The sequence below is a fragment of the Myotis myotis genome, unplaced genomic scaffold (genome assembly GCF_014108235.1).
Source record: "Myotis myotis isolate mMyoMyo1 unplaced genomic scaffold, mMyoMyo1.p scaffold_m19_p_18, whole genome shotgun sequence".
NCBI classification, from domain to species: Eukaryota; Metazoa; Chordata; class Mammalia; order Chiroptera; family Vespertilionidae; genus Myotis; species Myotis myotis.
The window spans coordinates 29,525,431-29,542,291 of NW_023416322.1; the positions used below are offsets into that span (position 1 = coordinate 29,525,431).

General features: G+C 55.3%; 5 protein-coding genes across 5 annotated transcripts; 3 read left to right on the forward strand and 2 right to left on the reverse strand.

Annotated features, from left to right (window-relative positions):
* Positions 1-4,730: 4,730 nt before the first annotated feature.
* Positions 4,731-6,016, forward strand: LOC118673411 (histone H4). The gene has a single exon (XM_036344149.1). The coding sequence runs from the start codon at positions 4,846-4,848 to the stop codon at positions 5,155-5,157; it is 312 nt and encodes a 103-aa protein (XP_036200042.1). The 5' UTR covers positions 4,731-4,845; the 3' UTR covers positions 5,158-6,016.
* A 2,578-nt stretch (positions 6,017-8,594) lies between these two features.
* On the reverse strand, positions 8,595-9,168 carry LOC118673405 (histone H2A type 2-A). Its single transcript, XM_036344142.1, has one exon. The coding sequence runs from the start codon at positions 9,099-9,101 to the stop codon at positions 8,709-8,711; it is 393 nt and encodes a 130-aa protein (XP_036200035.1). The 5' UTR covers positions 9,102-9,168; the 3' UTR covers positions 8,595-8,708.
* A 222-nt stretch (positions 9,169-9,390) lies between these two features.
* LOC118673410 (histone H2B type 2-E) lies at positions 9,391-9,911 on the forward strand. The gene has a single exon (XM_036344148.1). The coding sequence runs from the start codon at positions 9,459-9,461 to the stop codon at positions 9,837-9,839; it is 381 nt and encodes a 126-aa protein (XP_036200041.1). The 5' UTR covers positions 9,391-9,458; the 3' UTR covers positions 9,840-9,911.
* A 4,225-nt stretch (positions 9,912-14,136) lies between these two features.
* LOC118673409 (histone H2B type 2-E) lies at positions 14,137-14,657 on the reverse strand. Its single transcript, XM_036344147.1, has one exon. The coding sequence runs from the start codon at positions 14,588-14,590 to the stop codon at positions 14,210-14,212; it is 381 nt and encodes a 126-aa protein (XP_036200040.1). The 5' UTR covers positions 14,591-14,657; the 3' UTR covers positions 14,137-14,209.
* A 222-nt stretch (positions 14,658-14,879) lies between these two features.
* LOC118673404 (histone H2A type 2-A) lies at positions 14,880-15,454 on the forward strand. The gene has a single exon (XM_036344141.1). The coding sequence runs from the start codon at positions 14,948-14,950 to the stop codon at positions 15,338-15,340; it is 393 nt and encodes a 130-aa protein (XP_036200034.1). The 5' UTR covers positions 14,880-14,947; the 3' UTR covers positions 15,341-15,454.
* The last annotated feature ends 1,407 nt before the right edge of the window (positions 15,455-16,861 follow it).

A 16,861-nucleotide genomic window follows, 5' to 3' on the forward strand; every position in this document is an offset into this window, starting at 1 on the left:
GTGCACCAATTCTAAAGGCCCTTTTTAGGGCCACCCATAGAGTCCTAGGAAGAGCTGGACACTCGTTTGGGCAGTTTGGATAACTGCCTTTGCCACTTGCGGTTAAGGGGGTGTGTGTGTGTGTGGGAGGGGGGTAGAGGGGAATGGGCGTTCTGCCTGAAGCACTATCCGCATTTTACTAAGACCTTACAATTTGGTTCTTTTTCTCAATTCTAAACATTGTTCTCCAGGTTATATCATTTATTTACTTTGCGTGTTATTTAGTCACTGGGTCCAGAACAGTATTTGCACGGCAATTCTCTCCTGGTGATTTTTGAGCCTCTTTAATTGGTGCTTCACTTCCCACCTCTGCAATGAAGGGAGTGAGCCCGGTGGCTTTAGGGACCTGAACATAAGCTGGTGTTTTGTGATGCTACACTGCTCTCTTGAAAAGGTGCAAGTGCAAGAGCTCTCGCAAAGTTAAATCCAGTCATCAATCATCCAAATACAGGGTGGGGTGAAAGTAGGGTTTAGTTGTTCGTATAGAAATCAATCCAGTAAGAAAAAATACAATAAGCTTGTGTGCTAAACTGTAAAGCTAATTTCACCGTACCCTGTATGTTACTAGTGCAGTAGTGAAATAATTGGCAGTTGTCTAGCCAGCGTATGAAAATTTTCTTGGTTTCCTGCGTTTTGTTTTTTTTTCAATAAAGAGGCCCCTCGTGGGGATTTGCTGTACCTTGCAAGTTTTAGCTTTTCATTTGTTTGGTACTACATTCAAGAAAACTTGTCAGGGACCTATGAGATACTGTTTTTCAGTGACAATATTGTAAAGATACAGATGCAGAGACAATATGCTGTAAAAGCAAACTAATAACCTTAATGTCTTGAAAGCAAGTCTTCAAGTAACAATTCAGGCATGTGACTTCTGTAGCTTAGAATGAGAGGCCTGTGGGCACATACCCACCATCAATAAAGCACAATTGAATCACTGAGAAGGCAAAAGCTATTTATTCTATGTTAGCACAGTAAAGAATACAGCGTCATTCTCTGTACTACTGCTTCTAAATTTTCTTGATTTGAATTGAAATGTACACCCATACCTCTAATTCTTAAGCCTAAGTTTTGCAGTTATTACATTTTCAAGTAAAGACTTTCTCTGCATTCTATGCTCATAAGTTTACAGCTAAACTTAGCATATATATAGTGAAGAGGAAAAAAACTCAGTTCTCAAAAGAAAAGCCAGCTATTGCTTTATTGGTCTCTACATTTGACTTGTCAAACACTTTGAAGGGGAACTAGGTTTAAAACATGGGGCTTGGCAATGGAGATGTCAGCAAGTCTACTGGCCCCTTAGGAGCTAATTAGAATGGGAAAGAAAAAGAATACATAAAATACATACATACCTACATGCATATATACTTCTATGTGTGGTTAAATACCACATGGCAGCATATTCAGTATTGCTAGAGCCACCTCTCACTGACACCAGAGAGATGTTATCAGTCTCCCCCCAATCCCTCAGTCAGATAGGGCTGTCCCCAACCTCAATCCTTGTCTTCTCATATAAATGACTTTTTCATACGAGAGAACTTGATTGAATTGTGATTAAGCCAGTTTATTAAATCAAGAAACATTATTAAAGAAGCAAATCTATACATCTGGCTTATGAAGCGCCTCCAGGCTCTCAGCTAATCTGAAGAGCAAGTTGGGTGGGAGTCCAAGGGGTTCTATATCCTCCTGTCTGTAGGTCTCAAAATTTCTCTGCTGGTATAGATTAAATTCTCAAGGTCTCATTCTACTTTCTGTGTCCTTCCCAGAATTCATGAGAAGCACCTGGCAATTTTACCTTGCCAATCCTTGAGACTGCTGGCTTCTCTGCTTAGGGCAGTGGTTCTCAACCTTCTGGCCCTTTAAATACAGTTCCTTATGTTGTGATCCAACCATAAAGTTATTTTCGTTGCTACTTCATAACTGTAATGTTGCTACTGTCGTGAATCGTAATGTAAATATCTGATATGCAGGATGTTCTTAGGCGACCCCTGTGAAAGGGTCATTCGACCGCCAAAGGGGTTGCCACCCACAGGTTGAGAACTGTTGGGGTCCAGCCCCAGCGGGCCCAGGGGTTCCCCAAAGGTGTGGACGGAGTCGGTGAAGAAGGAATGACACAAAGACAGCGTTCAGTTGATAAGCATAGCCAGGTTCTCTTTTTATTGCCCTGGTACATCTGTATTTATACCATTTGATCCTATAAGCATGCCTCTATAATCACATCATGGTATGTTTTGGGTAACCTTCTACAATCCCTTGTTTCATTTCCATAGCTTCTTATCTGACCTTTGCCAAAAATCCTGTCTCTATCTAGTTCTGTTGATTTTAATCTTGTCTAGGTTAATTGCTGTGTTCCATTCTAAGAGCTATTCCAAGGTCACTATTCTACTGCTCTACTGATAAGCTATGAGGAAGTGACTGAAGGAGATTTTCCTACCCAGTAAAGGTTATGTCCTCCCAGCCTCGCTGCTTGCCTTTTCTGGGACTGCCCTGTATCGGTGGGTCTCCAGGGGTATAGGCTTTAGTGCTTCCCTGGTGGGCAGACCCCTGGGGATGTGGGCCCAACAAGTCCCAAATTTATTGCCAAGTCTTAGTCCAAGTTCTTCATAAGTAGTACATGGTATTTCTGTAACACTAGGGGGTTTTACTGATTTATTTTCTTCCTTAGTCCTGTTAATCCCTAACTCCAGGGAAAAATCCCCACCTGGGGAAACAACCTTTCTCAGGGAGGTGGTTCTAGTTATAGAGCACATAGTGCTAAAAAAGAGGGAGCAAACATATTAAGAACAGTATGCCATATACGCCAGGTACCTTGAAACATATGCTTTGCAGATGTTTCTTCCCTGCAGCGACTGTGTCAAGCAACAAGGATGGACCGGCCTCCGGCAGAGAACCACTGGCTTAGGGAGTAAAACTGCCCCTTTTTTTCCTCTTTCCCCTTCCCCCTCTATTCCTGCATTCTCTTGTTAGGGAGGCTTTTAATAATTTGCTCTCAAGTGTCTTTGGCTGGGGAAGAGAATGGCTTATTATTTACAAACTGGCTGCAAATTTCCCATACTGTTTGGTCTTAACTTTCCTTTCTCAATTTCCCTATTCCTATTGCCCTGGAATCCTGTAACAGTATGATAAAAAATGTAGACAACAATAAAAATAAAATAGAGTGAAGAAATGTAGACAATAATTACAATAGGAATCTTAATGACACAAGCAACTGCCTGCTGGGAATCTGGGAAGGAGAACATGGCTGTTGAGGTGGGGCTTGTGTCAGGCTTTGAATACAGACATCTGAATATAGACAATGTCTGACATCCTATTGATACACAGTGATGGGGTGGGGGAGGACCACCAGGGGAAGTCAGCGGCAAGAATGACGTTTGTGAAGCTGTCCAGGTGAGAAATAAATCAGAGGACTCAGTGTTCCAGATATTTCATTTAAATTACAATCTCAGTTGCAAGTGATAGCATTTCTATTGCAAATATCACCATTGTCTGATGTGTGTTTTTAACATTAAAAGCAAGGTAGATTTAAAATATCTGATCCTCGCTGACTCTGGAGAACATTAAAGATTGAAAGCGAAATCAAATAGGAGGGGGGGGGGGACGACGACGTGCCCACCGACTAAACTAGTGGTTCTAAGTGTGAGCTTCAATCTAGGAGAACGTTTAAAAAGTATACTCCCCAATGCAGAGCGGGAAGGAGGGGTAGTGCTAGGCACTTATTTCATTTCTCAAAGAGCAAGAGATATCAAGAAGAAACACCAAAAATTGTCAGGAGGACGGGAAAAGGGCCCCTCCAAATTTAGGTTCCTCCTGAGGTCGCTGCTTGGCCTGCAGATGGCTACGTTCTCCCTGTCCCCCCACAGTTGCCCCGCTGTGTTGTCTGTGCCCGGATCCCCTCCACCCCCCCTTTTTTAAATAAATTTTATTGGTTTTTTACACAGAGGAAGGGAGAGGGATAGAGAGTAAGAAACATCGATCAGCTGCCTCCTGCACACCTCCTATTGGGGATGTGTCCGCAACCAAGGTACATGCCCTTGACCAGAATCGAACCTGGGACCCTTAGGTGCGCAGGCCGACGCTCTATCCACTGAACCAAACCGGTTAGGGCCGGATCCCCTCTTTTCATAAGGACACGACTCACGCTGGATCGGGGCCCACCCTAGTGACCCCACTTTCACCTCATCGCCTTTTTGAAGGCCCTGCCTCCAAATGCAGTCACATTCGGAGGAGCCAGGCGGTAGGTCTTGGACGGATGGGCATCCGCAGCAACAAAATGGAGAGTAAACCTGGGCGTTGGGACGACGTCCGCCTCCCCCTCCGGCCCAGGTGCCGCCGCCCTGGCGATGGGCTCGTCCGGCCGTGCGTCGGTCTACTGATGGGAAACAGCTTTTGTTGCCGTTTTCTTTGCTTACTGTTTGGAGCCCGGGATCCTCTTGTTGGGATGAAGCCCGGAGCTTGCGCCCTCTGGGCTCGTATTTGCTCCTCTCCTGGTCTTCCCCCCGCCCCCCGACCTTTTCTCTTCGCCAGTGTAATGCCTGGGCGGGGGGAGCCCACAGACGGCGAGGGGACGAAAACAGCTGTGGAATCCGGAAGCCTGGCCTTGGGATCCGAACTCTCCCGGGACCGTGGCGGATAGTGTCCGCTGGAGGGCGGCCTGAGGGCGGGGGTTGGGGGCGGGGAGAGAAACGGCGGAGGGGCGGGGACCATGGCGGCCGCTCGCGGTTTTCAATCCGGTCCGACGGCCTCGTATATCAGGGAGCCGAGCTCCCCTCCCGGCACGGCGCCCGGTGGGTTCGCCTCGTGGTAGGAGCAGCCATGTCCGGCAGAGGCAAGGGCGGGAAAGGCCTGGGCAAAGGCGGCGCCAAGCGTCACCGCAAAGTCCTGAGAGACAACATCCAGGGCATCACCAAGCCCGCCATCCGCCGCCTCGCTCGGCGCGGGGGTGTCAAGCGGATCTCGGGCCTCATCTACGAGGAGACGCGAGGGGTGCTGAAGGTGTTCCTGGAGAACGTGATCCGGGACGCCGTCACCTACACGGAGCACGCCAAGCGCAAGACGGTCACCGCTATGGACGTGGTGTACGCGCTGAAGCGGCAGGGCCGCACCCTGTACGGGTTCGGCGGCTAAGCCTGTTGCGGGCTCACGCGTGCGGCAACCCTAAAGGTCCTTTTTAGGGCCACCCAGAGAGTCCTTGGGGAGCTGGGCACCTTTAGGACATGGGCACGAGAGCGCCCCCGGAGCCTCCTTTAGGGCAAGGCGTTCTCCAAGCTGCCCCTCTGTTTTAGCAGTGACACGCTTAGACCGGCAATGCCGGGTCCTTTGGTTCCTGCTTGCCGAGCCGGCCCTTCTCCATGCCGGCCTTGCGTTTTGACAACCAGACCGCAGCCTTCCCCGTCCAAGGGGGTCCGCGCAGCTGTATCCGCATTTGGACAATTACTGACCAATCCGCAGGGTCCCGCAGCGGTCGGTGTGCGAGTCCAGCCAATCAGGACAGTGCTGGCATTGTATTATCTGAATGCCCATTTTTACAGGAACGGATAAGTTGGACAGGAATGAAGGGTGGGGGTGGGGTGGAGGCTGAACCTTCTCTGTATATAAGTTAACCATAAAGGACCTCCAGCCTTAACCAGGCTGTCTCCCCTCTCACCCCTTTATAGCAGGGAGGACACTAGAGCTCTGTCACCCATCCCCTTTTTCTTCTAGGTCATCCTTCCTCCTCTTCCTGCCTTTCTGCATGTGCCTCCCTCTCAGCCCCTGACCACACCCCAAGCCTCTACCCCATCCCCAGAAAATTGTCAGCACGGCCGGATGGGGCCTCTTTGGGGCTATAAAAGCAGTTGGTCCTCCCCAGATTATCTGAATTCAGGAACAGACTGGGGACTTCATTCCGAAGGGAATTGGGAAGGAGGTTGGAAATTTTTCAGAAAGAGAGTGACAGGCTCCTCGACTGTGACAGGAGCACGAGGACAGGGAGGCTTCCTGTGAGTCAGCGGGGAGGGGGGGAGGGGGTAGTAGAGGCTGGTAGACGAAAGCAGTGGCCTCTGGGGGTCAGGCAGAGGATATGGCGAGGACGGATACCTGACAGGTGCAACTCAGGGTTCAGGGCCTGCTCAGCTACTTGGCTCGGGGACCTGAGATCCTGGGCAAGTCACGCACCCGAGAGCCTCAGACTGTATCTCCGAAAGGCCCGTGTGGGTCTAGTCCCCGCAAGGTTTGCCTTGAGGTGCCCCCCTGAAGCCACACCTCTGAAGTCACCAGTACTTGCTAACCCCGGGGTCCAGACCCGAGCCAAGAGACGCAAGCCTGCACTGAGGCCTCCCCACGCAGGTACTAAGGGACTGGGCCGAGAGCGAGGGGCGCGCTCTGGAAATTGCGGTGATCCTGAAGCAGGGGGGCCCCGGTCCCTTCACTGCTCTCCCCTTTGCGGGCACGTCGAGAGAGGCACAGGGAGCTTTAGGGAAAAGTGGAGAAACCACGTGTGTGCAGAGCAGCCGGACACAGGTGGAAGCCTTCAGGGCCTCCTTGGCGGTGGGTGTGCGGGGAGCCTCGCTCTGCGGACCTGGTCCGTTGCGAACCCAGCTCCCAAGTGGCCCACAGGCCGTGTCCACACAGGCTTCGCCCCGCGCCCACCTAGGGCCGGGGATTTGCTAAAAGGAGCACAGCCCTGGGGACAGAGGGGGCGACGTTTCCGTCCCCAGGCCGAGAGCCGCATCGGGTGAGAAGGCCATTTCGGGAGGGGGCGCGCGTCACCGAGCTGCCCGGAGGCCTCCCGGGTGCGCTCTGGGTCGTGAGTGCTCCCGGCGAGACCGCCCACGAGAGCGCCAGGAGGCACGGCTGTCCGAGGAGCGGCCATGTTTCGGGTGCACACTTCGAGGCGGCCGAGTGCCATCGCCGATGGCGACCGGCAGAAGGGACTAACTAGGCCTGAACGCCAGGAGCTTACCACCCACCCTCCGTGCCGCCCCTCCCACGGGTACACGGAGGCCCAAGCGCTACAGCTTCTCAGTGCAGTTGTGGGTGGCTCTGAAAAGAGCCTTTGGGTGCGATGGAACCTGGGGCCGAGCGCGCACTTCTTCCTTAGGCCCGCTCCCCGCGGATGCGGCGGGCCAGCTGGATGTCCTTGGGCATGATGGTGACGCGCTTGGCGTGGATGGCGCACAGGTTGGTGTCCTCGAACAGCCCCACCAGGTAGGCCTCGCTCGCCTCCTGCAGCGCCATGACGGCCGAGCTCTGGAAGCGCAGGTCGGTCTTGAAGTCCTGCGCGATCTCGCGCACCAGGCGCTGGAAGGGCAGCTTGCGGATCAGCAGCTCGGTCGACTTCTGGTAGCGCCGGATCTCGCGCAGGGCCACGGTGCCCGGCCGGTAGCGGTGCGGCTTCTTCACGCCGCCCGTGGCCGGCGCGCTCTTGCGGGCCGCCTTGGTGGCCAGCTGCTTGCGCGGAGCCTTGCCACCGGTCGACTTCCGGGCGGTCTGCTTCGTACGGGCCATGGCGATGCGAGGCGCAACCTGCACGACACGAAGGCGGGAGCGGTAGCGAGCTCCCGGGCCGCCGCAGCCGCCTTTATAGCCACAGTCCTTTCCCGATTGGGCGGGACGGTCAAGTTGAAAGTCCCGCGCCGGCTGTTCATTGGCTGTGACGTCACCCGCCCCGGCGTGCCCGATTGGCTGGGGCAGAATCTGCCCTGCCCCCACCCCATCGCCTCACTTTCTACTCTCGGGGTTGCCAACAGCTTTTTCTACCTGGTTTTTCCTTTCTTTCAGGCCGAGTCCTTTTTCTTTTTAAAACCTCAACTGTCAGGACGCCCCTCCGTAGCCCTTCACTCCCTAAGACACGCTATCCGCAATGCCCTCTTCCTTTCCACGCCGGAGTCGAGCTTCCATCTTCCTTCTGCCCCCTCCGCGGCCCCGCGGCCCCCCGGCCCCCCCCTACCCCCCCGCCGCCGGAGGCCCCTTTGTCAATCTGAAGGACCGCTTTTCCCGCCCTTCGGACCGGAAAATTGTCCGCCCCCCCCCCAGGCACAAGACCCCACCCCCGAAAGCCCTAACCCCCGAAAGCCCTAACCCCCGCCGGGAAGGCGTCCTCTCGCTTGGAAAACAACAACAGGGAACCTTTAGATAGTCGGCTCAGTTAGGCCAAGCTCCAGGTTCGCCAGAGTCCCGAAAACGGGTCGATCCGCCCTCCTACCGACTGGGGTGGGGTGTGTCGTGTCAGCGAATGTCCCCTCCCTACTGGGCCTCCCTACAAGTGCTGAGCATAGGTCTCGGGGGTGAGGTAAATTGCGCGCCGGGGGTCGCCTCTCAGAGGCGTTGTTGTAACCGAGGCGCCCGAGAGGCTCGTTACCCTCACCTGCCGTGATCGTGTCCTTAGGGTTTACGGCCCGGCCCATCCCATCCCATCCCATGCCATGCCATCCCGCCCCGCCTAGTGTAGGTGGCGAAGTGCTCGAGGCGTGAGCAGGGAGGGGCGGTTGGGAGGCGAAGGCAAATGGCTGGCCCTGCCAGCCCTGCGCATGCGGGTAGGGTTAGCACTTTCTACTGCGGGCGTCGGGACGGAGGAGACTGGGTACGATAATAACAGCTCTTTTACTTGAAAGAGTGGGTGGCTCTGAAAAGAGCCTTTTGATTTCACAGGTGCCCCTTTCGTAACGGGGGGCTGGGTGGGCGCCGGACGCACGGCCTCACTTGCCCTTCGCCTTGTGGTGGCTCTCCGTCTTCTTGGGGAGCAACACGGCCTGGATGTTGGGCAAAACGCCGCCCTGGGCGATGGTGACCTTGCCCAGCAGCTTGTTGAGCTCCTCGTCGTTGCGGATGGCCAGCTGCAGGTGACGGGGGATGATGCGCGTCTTCTTGTTGTCTCGGGCCGCGTTGCCCGCCAGCTCCAGGATCTCGGCCGTCAGGTACTCCAGCACCGCCGCCATGTACACCGGCGCGCCGGCTCCCACCCGCTCGGCGTAGTTGCCCTTGCGCAGGAGACGGTGCACACGCCCCACCGGGAACTGGAGACCGGCGCGGGAAGAGCGGGACTTGGCCTTAGCGCGGGCCTTGCCTCCCTGTTTGCCACGACCAGACATGACGGCGACACAAGTACTGCGAGCAGCTCCCGACTGACGACCGAGAAAGTCGCCCTAAACGGCTCCCTTTCACCTTTTTATAGGCAGAACGGCGATTGTTCACCGAGCACTCTGATTGGCTAACGCACAGCTTTGTCCTGATGGCCAATAGGAGAGCGCAGGCAGAATACACTTATTTGCATACTCTCGCCCCCACCCCAAAACGAGCGCCACTGAAAGCCCGCCAATCACAACGCGGCGTACTCGGGACCTTAATTTGCATACAGCCTCTATAAGTACCGAGCCGCTTCCGGTAGCCCCGGTTCCGCTGTTGTCTTTGCGTGCCTGGTCTTTTTTCTGCCGCTGGTGCTTCCCGCTATGCCTGAGCCGGCCAAGTCCGCTCCCGCGCCCAAGAAGGGCTCGAAGAAAGCGGTCACCAAGGCCCAGAAGAAGGATGGCAAGAAGCGCAAGCGCAGCCGCAAGGAGAGCTACTCCATCTACGTGTACAAGGTGCTCAAGCAGGTCCACCCCGACACCGGCATCTCGTCCAAGGCCATGGGCATCATGAACTCCTTCGTCAACGACATCTTCGAGCGCATCGCCGGCGAGGCGTCGCGCCTGGCGCATTACAACAAGCGCTCCACCATCACGTCCCGGGAGATCCAGACGGCCGTGCGCCTGCTGCTGCCCGGCGAGCTGGCCAAGCACGCCGTGTCCGAGGGCACCAAGGCCGTCACCAAGTACACCAGCTCCAAGTGAGTCCCGCCCGGGACGCGGCGCTCGCAAGAGTCGTCGGACGCATGGGCCCTCCCACCCCCCCCAAAGGCTCTTTTCAGAGCCACCTACCTTCTCAGTGAAAGAGCTTGTCACGTCTCTCACCCCTAGCCTAGCCAGTCCCCGCCTGAAGCCCTCTTCTTTATTGCCAAGTACGTAAGCTAAGGCAGCATCTTAAGACCAAGACCTTCCTGAAGCAGGTTTCTCTGTCTGAAGCTCTTGGGCAAGAAAGGGAGGGCCAAAGTTTGGGTCCTTCGTTAATAAACAACTGAGTATCAGTGTCCCAAAAAGCAGCTACAGGGTGACAGACGTTTGGTCCCTCGAGTGTTGAGGCTCCTTGTAATTATCCAAACGAAATAGCGAGTTTCCCGGTAGGAATATTACATGACGAGTTTTGCAGTTAAGGGAGAGGGGTTAGATTTCTAAAGCCTGACCCTCGCTCTGCTGTTGGTGATGGCACCCTTTCTGGGACCGTTTGGAATCACTATGAACGTGTTGTTGTTTCCATAGGAGTAACTTCGCTTTAGTCCAGTACTTAAGTAAAATGCCCTACCCAATTTTAATTTCCACCTCAGGCTTCAAAAGGCAGAATAGTCTAAGTAAATGTTACTGGGTATCCCTAGACTAGGCTACTCACCCAAGTCACCGTTTCCTCTAATGACTTTAGCAGGCTCTTAATGTAAAGCGATGCCATTCAGACTTCTCGGTCTGTATGCTCACCCTCAAACAGGTAAGCTTTTTCAACACAAAAGAGTGACAGATAGCCCTAGCAGGTTGGGCTCGGTGGATAGAGCTTGGGCCTACAGATTGAAGGGTCCTGGGCTCAATTCCGGTCAAGGGCATGTACGTACCTCGGTTGCAGGCTGGGTCCCTGCCCTGGTCGGGGTGAGTAGGGAGGCAGGCAATGGATGTGTCTCTCTCATATGCATGTGTCTCTCTGTCTCTCCTCCTAGTGAATGGCATTGAGAGTATGGGCATATCTAGTCTCTGTCCTACAGGGTCAGACCGCTAAATTTATCTTCCTTATTATTCAAGCAAGCTAGAAAGCAAAGTTATTTATTAGAATACTAGGGGCCCCGTGCACGAAATTCGTGCACTGGTGTGTGTGTGTGGGGGGGGGGGCGTGTCCCTCAGCCCAGCCTGCCCCCTCTCACATACTGGGAGCCCTCAGGCGTTGACCCCCATCACCCTCCAATCACAGGATCGGCCCCTTGCCCAGGCCTGACGCCTCCGCCAGAGGTATCAGGCTTGGACAGGGGAACCCCATCTCCCCCCAATCACTGGCTCTGACCCCCGCCCAGGCCTGAGGCCTCTGGCCCAGGAATTATGCCTGGGCAGGGGACCCCCATCTCCCTCTGATCGCTTGCTCCACCCCCCCGCCCAAGCCTGACGCCTCTGACCCAGGCTTCAGGCCTGGGCAAGGGGACCATCATATCCCCCCAATCCCTGGCTCCGCCCCCCACCCAGGCCTGATGCCTGGGCCAGAGGAGTTGACCCTCATCACCCTCCGATCACCAATCACCGGATCGGCCCCTTGACCAGGCCTGAGGCCTCCCGCAGAGGTGTCAGGCCTGGGCAGGGGACCCCCAGCTCCTCGCGGTTGCAGGCTCCGCTCCTGCCCCTGCAGGACGCCTCTGGCTGAGGCATCCGGCCAGGGCAGCGGGGACCCGCAGCTGCAGCGGCCCGGCGATCGTGGGCTTCGCTTTAGGCCCAGGCAAGGGACCCCCTAGCTCCTGGGACTGCCAGCTTCGACCGTGCCCAGCTCCCATCGCTGGCTCCACCCCTACTTCCTGCTATCACTGGCCAGGGCGGAAAAGGCGCCTGATTCTGTGATCATGGCTGGGGGGCAGGGCAAAGCTGGCCCTGGGGCCCTGGGGCCCAGCTCTTAGCTCCCCCCTGGGTTTCCGATCACTGTCAGTGGCAGGGGGCTTCTTCCTGCTTTCCCTTTCGCCTCCCTGCATCTTGCCTACATATTTAAATTAACCGCCATCTTGTTGGCAATTAACTGCCAATCTTAGTTGGCAGTTAATTTGCATATAGCCCTGATTAGCCAATGAAAAGGGTAGGGTCGTACGCCAATTACCATTTTTCTCTTTTATTAGTGTAGATGAGGCCGTCTAAAAAATAGCAGAGAATTCCAAACAGTAGTTTTACAAGACAGGGGTTAGCCTTCTCACCAGCTGTTCCTCATCCTCGATGCCTAGAAACTTTTCTGCCGTGTCCCCATTCTTGATGGCCAGCATGAGAGGCACAGCCAATACTCTGGTGCGAGGTCTGTGTGGTCATCAATATCTACCTTTATCTTGGCCATCACCACCTGTACTTGCTGCATGGCCACCAGCTCTAATCTTAGACCCAGGATCTTCCATGGACAACACCACTGTGCATGGAAATTTACAACCACTGGTTTCTTACTGTTGACAACACTGTCTTGAAAGTCAGGTCCATCCTGGATGTTAAAACTTGTAGACTCTGGTGATATGAAATGACCTGGTCTGGCTGGATTGTACTGCCAAATCACCAGGACTGTGTGGTGGGGTTTGCAGAGCCTTGGAGATGAGGGGTACCCACTGATCTTGAGGGGTTTGGAACCTTCTGAACGGAGGGATGCACAGCTCAGACCTCCAGCATGTCAAGGCCACTTCTCAGGACGAAAGTTTGTAAGGCTAAGCAGTTTTTAAGGCTAAGCAGTTTTAACAGGTTAAATGCCAAGCCTGTTTTGTCTTCCTTTCCGTTTAGCCCACGATATCTGATTTCACCAATATGCTAGCTGCACCAGTGATCGGCCAGGTCCAGACCGAAAGTATACTGTCGGTCACTGGTTTATGACATGGCCCTTAACGTGTTAACGTTATACTAGGGTGTGCGGGTTAATAGTGTGGATAGCGGTTAATAATGCAGATTGACCCTTTACTGGTTAATAATGCGGATTGACCCTTTACTAGTGCAGAGATTGTAATCAAAGAAAACATGGTAATTTCAAGAGAAACATCAAAAGTGCTTTATTCAAAGTAATGTCCATCGCTAGCTACAGGTAATTTGTGGATTCCGTCCCAATAGAACGTTTCCTGTTTTGAGGCAGACCATTCAGTGACCCAATTTTCCATTTCTTTGTACGTTTTGAAGTGCTGCCCAGAAAGCGTGTGTGCCATTGATCGGAACAAGTGGTCATCCGAAGGAGCATTACAACAAAACAGCATAATATCAAATCGCATATATATCAACATATGTGTAACTCTATCTGTTGAAAAAATCCGCATTCTTAACTGTTGCACCTAGTTTCTGGGCATCAAGTATGAGGACCAGCTGGAGGCGTTCCTGAGGAAGCTGATTGGCTGACAAGCGGTAAAGAACCCTTACTGCTCTTGCCCACTGGGACCCTGATAGAACTTAGTCCTGCACAGGGCAAGCCCTTCCCTCCTCCTCCGTTCTGTGGGACCTCAGAAGGCCCCTGTTGGTGACCAGGCCTCCAAACACGGATCCTCCCGTGCTTCCAAACTGGCTGCCAAGGTGGCCTCCAGAGGAATGGTGCTGCTGCTGATCTGGGGAAAGCAAAGCTGTCTTCCCAACCACTCTTTGTGTCCGCTCCCTCAAGGGTTGCCACAGTTCTCACAAGATGCTTGGAGAGGGCCCTAGGCCAGCCGGCATTTTCTGTTGTGGAAGAAAGGGGCCACGTCCTAAACTGACAAGCTCAGGGAAGGCCTGCATGGCAGTCTTGCAAATTCAGAGACCTAAAGTAACCACAGAGGATGGTCTAAAATTAAACTTTAACTAAAAGCAGTTATAGTGGGTAGTTACATGCTAGGCCAGTATCTTCACTGACAAGGTCAACCTTTATCTTAACTGAGCCTGTCTCTTTGCATGTGCAATAACATATCCCTGAAATGTCTGGGTAACTTGTAACTTCCCTTTTCCCAGACCACTTGGGGCACAAGTTAACGTGCAAAACTCGTCATGTAATATTCCTACCGGGAAACTCGCTATTTCGTTTGGATAATTACAAGGAGCCTCAACACTCGAGGGACCAAACGTCTGTCACCCTGTAGCTGCTTTTTGGGACACTGATACTCAGTTGTTTATTAACGAAGGACCCAAACTTTGGCCCTCCCTTTCTTGCCCAAGAGCTTCAGACAGAGAAACCTGCTTCAGGAAGGTCTTGGTCTTAAGATGCTGCCTTAGCTTACGTACTTGGCAATAAAGAAGAGGGCTTCAGGCGGGGACTGGCTAGGCTAGGGGTGAGAGACGTGACAAGCTCTTTCACTGAGAAGGTAGGTGGCTCTGAAAAGAGCCTTTGGGGGGGGTGGGAGGGCCCATGCGTCCGACGACTCTTGCGAGCGCCGCGTCCCGGGCGGGACTCACTTGGAGCTGGTGTACTTGGTGACGGCCTTGGTGCCCTCGGACACGGCGTGCTTGGCCAGCTCGCCGGGCAGCAGCAGGCGCACGGCCGTCTGGATCTCCCGGGACGTGATGGTGGAGCGCTTGTTGTAATGCGCCAGGCGCGACGCCTCGCCGGCGATGCGCTCGAAGATGTCGTTGACGAAGGAGTTCATGATGCCCATGGCCTTGGACGAGATGCCGGTGTCGGGGTGGACCTGCTTGAGCACCTTGTACACGTAGATGGAGTAGCTCTCCTTGCGGCTGCGCTTGCGCTTCTTGCCATCCTTCTTCTGGGCCTTGGTGACCGCTTTCTTCGAGCCCTTCTTGGGCGCGGGAGCGGACTTGGCCGGCTCAGGCATAGCGGGAAGCACCAGCGGCAGAAAAAAGACCAGGCACGCAAAGACAACAGCGGAACCGGGGCTACCGGAAGCGGCTCGGTACTTATAGAGGCTGTATGCAAATTAAGGTCCCGAGTACGCCGCGTTGTGATTGGCGGGCTTTCAGTGGCGCTCGTTTTGGGGTGGGGGCGAGAGTATGCAAATAAGTGTATTCTGCCTGCGCTCTCCTATTGGCCATCAGGACAAAGCTGTGCGTTAGCCAATCAGAGTGCTCGGTGAACAATCGCCGTTCTGCCTATAAAAAGGTGAAAGGGAGCCGTTTAGGGCGACTTTCTCGGTCGTCAGTCGGGAGCTGCTCGCAGTACTTGTGTCGCCGTCATGTCTGGTCGTGGCAAACAGGGAGGCAAGGCCCGCGCTAAGGCCAAGTCCCGCTCTTCCCGCGCCGGTCTCCAGTTCCCGGTGGGGCGTGTGCACCGTCTCCTGCGCAAGGGCAACTACGCCGAGCGGGTGGGAGCCGGCGCGCCGGTGTACATGGCGGCGGTGCTGGAGTACCTGACGGCCGAGATCCTGGAGCTGGCGGGCAACGCGGCCCGAGACAACAAGAAGACGCGCATCATCCCCCGTCACCTGCAGCTGGCCATCCGCAACGACGAGGAGCTCAACAAGCTGCTGGGCAAGGTCACCATCGCCCAGGGCGGCGTTTTGCCCAACATCCAGGCCGTGTTGCTCCCCAAGAAGACGGAGAGCCACCACAAGGCGAAGGGCAAGTGAGGCCGTGCGTCCGGCGCCCACCCAGCCCCCCGTTACGAAAGGGGCACCTGTGAAATCAAAAGGCTCTTTTCAGAGCCACCCACTCTTTCAAGTAAAAGAGCTGTTATTATCGTACCCAGTCTCCTCCGTCCCGACGCCCGCAGTAGAAAGTGCTAACCCTACCCGCATGCGCAGGGCTGGCAGGGCCAGCCATTTGCCTTCGCCTCCCAACCGCCCCTCCCTGCTCACGCCTCGAGCACTTCGCCACCTACACTAGGCGGGGCGGGATGGCATGGCATGGCATGGGATGGGATGGGCCGGGCCGTAAACCCTAAGGACACGATCACGGCAGGTGAGGGTAACGAGCCTCTCGGGCGCCTCGGTTACAACAACGCCTCTGAGAGGCGACCCCCGGCGCGCAATTTACCTCACCCCCGAGACCTATGCTCAGCACTTGTAGGGAGGCCCAGTAGGGAGGGGACATTCGCTGACACGACACACCCCACCCCAGTCGGTAGGAGGGCGGATCGACCCGTTTTCGGGACTCTGGCGAACCTGGAGCTTGGCCTAACTGAGCCGACTATCTAAAGGTTCCCTGTTGTTGTTTTCCAAGCGAGAGGACGCCTTCCCGGCGGGGGTTAGGGCTTTCGGGGGTTAGGGCTTTCGGGGGTGGGGTCTTGTGCCTGGGGCGGGGGCGGACAATTTTCCGGTCCGAAGGGCGGGAAAAGCGGTCCTTCAGATTGACAAAGGGGCCTCCGGCGGCGGGGGGGTAGGGGGGGGCCGGGGGGCCGCGGGGGGGTAGGGGGGGGCCGGGGGGCCGCGGGGCCGCGGCGGGGGCAGAAGGAAGATGGAAGCTCGACTCCGGCGTGGAAAGGAAGAGGGCATTGCGGATAGCGTGTCTTAGGGAGTGAAGGGCTACGGAGGGGCGTCCTGACAGTTGAGGTTTTAAAAAGAAAAAGGACTCGGCCTGAAAGAAAGGAAAAACCAGGTAGAAAAAGCTGTTGGCAACCCCGAGAGTAGAAAGTGAGGCGATGGGGTGGGGGCAGGGCAGATTCTGCCCCAGCCAATCGGGCACGCCGGGGCGGGTGACGTCACAGCCAATGAACAGCCGGCGCGGGACTTTCAACTTGACCGTCCCGCCCAATCGGGAAAGGACTGTGGCTATAAAGGCGGCTGCGGCGGCCCGGGAGCTCGCTACCGCTCCCGCCTTCGTGTCGTGCAGGTTGCGCCTCGCATCGCCATGGCCCGTACGAAGCAGACCGCCCGGAAGTCGACCGGTGGCAAGGCTCCGCGCAAGCAGCTGGCCACCAAGGCGGCCCGCAAGAGCGCGCCGGCCACGGGCGGCGTGAAGAAGCCGCACCGCTACCGGCCGGGCACCGTGGCCCTGCGCGAGATCCGGCGCTACCAGAAGTCGACCGAGCTGCTGATCCGCAAGCTGCCCTTCCAGCGCCTGGTGCGCGAGATCGCGCAGGACTTCAAGACCGACCTGCGCTTCCAGAGCTCGGCCGTCATGGCGCTGCAGGAGGCGAGCGAGGCCTACCT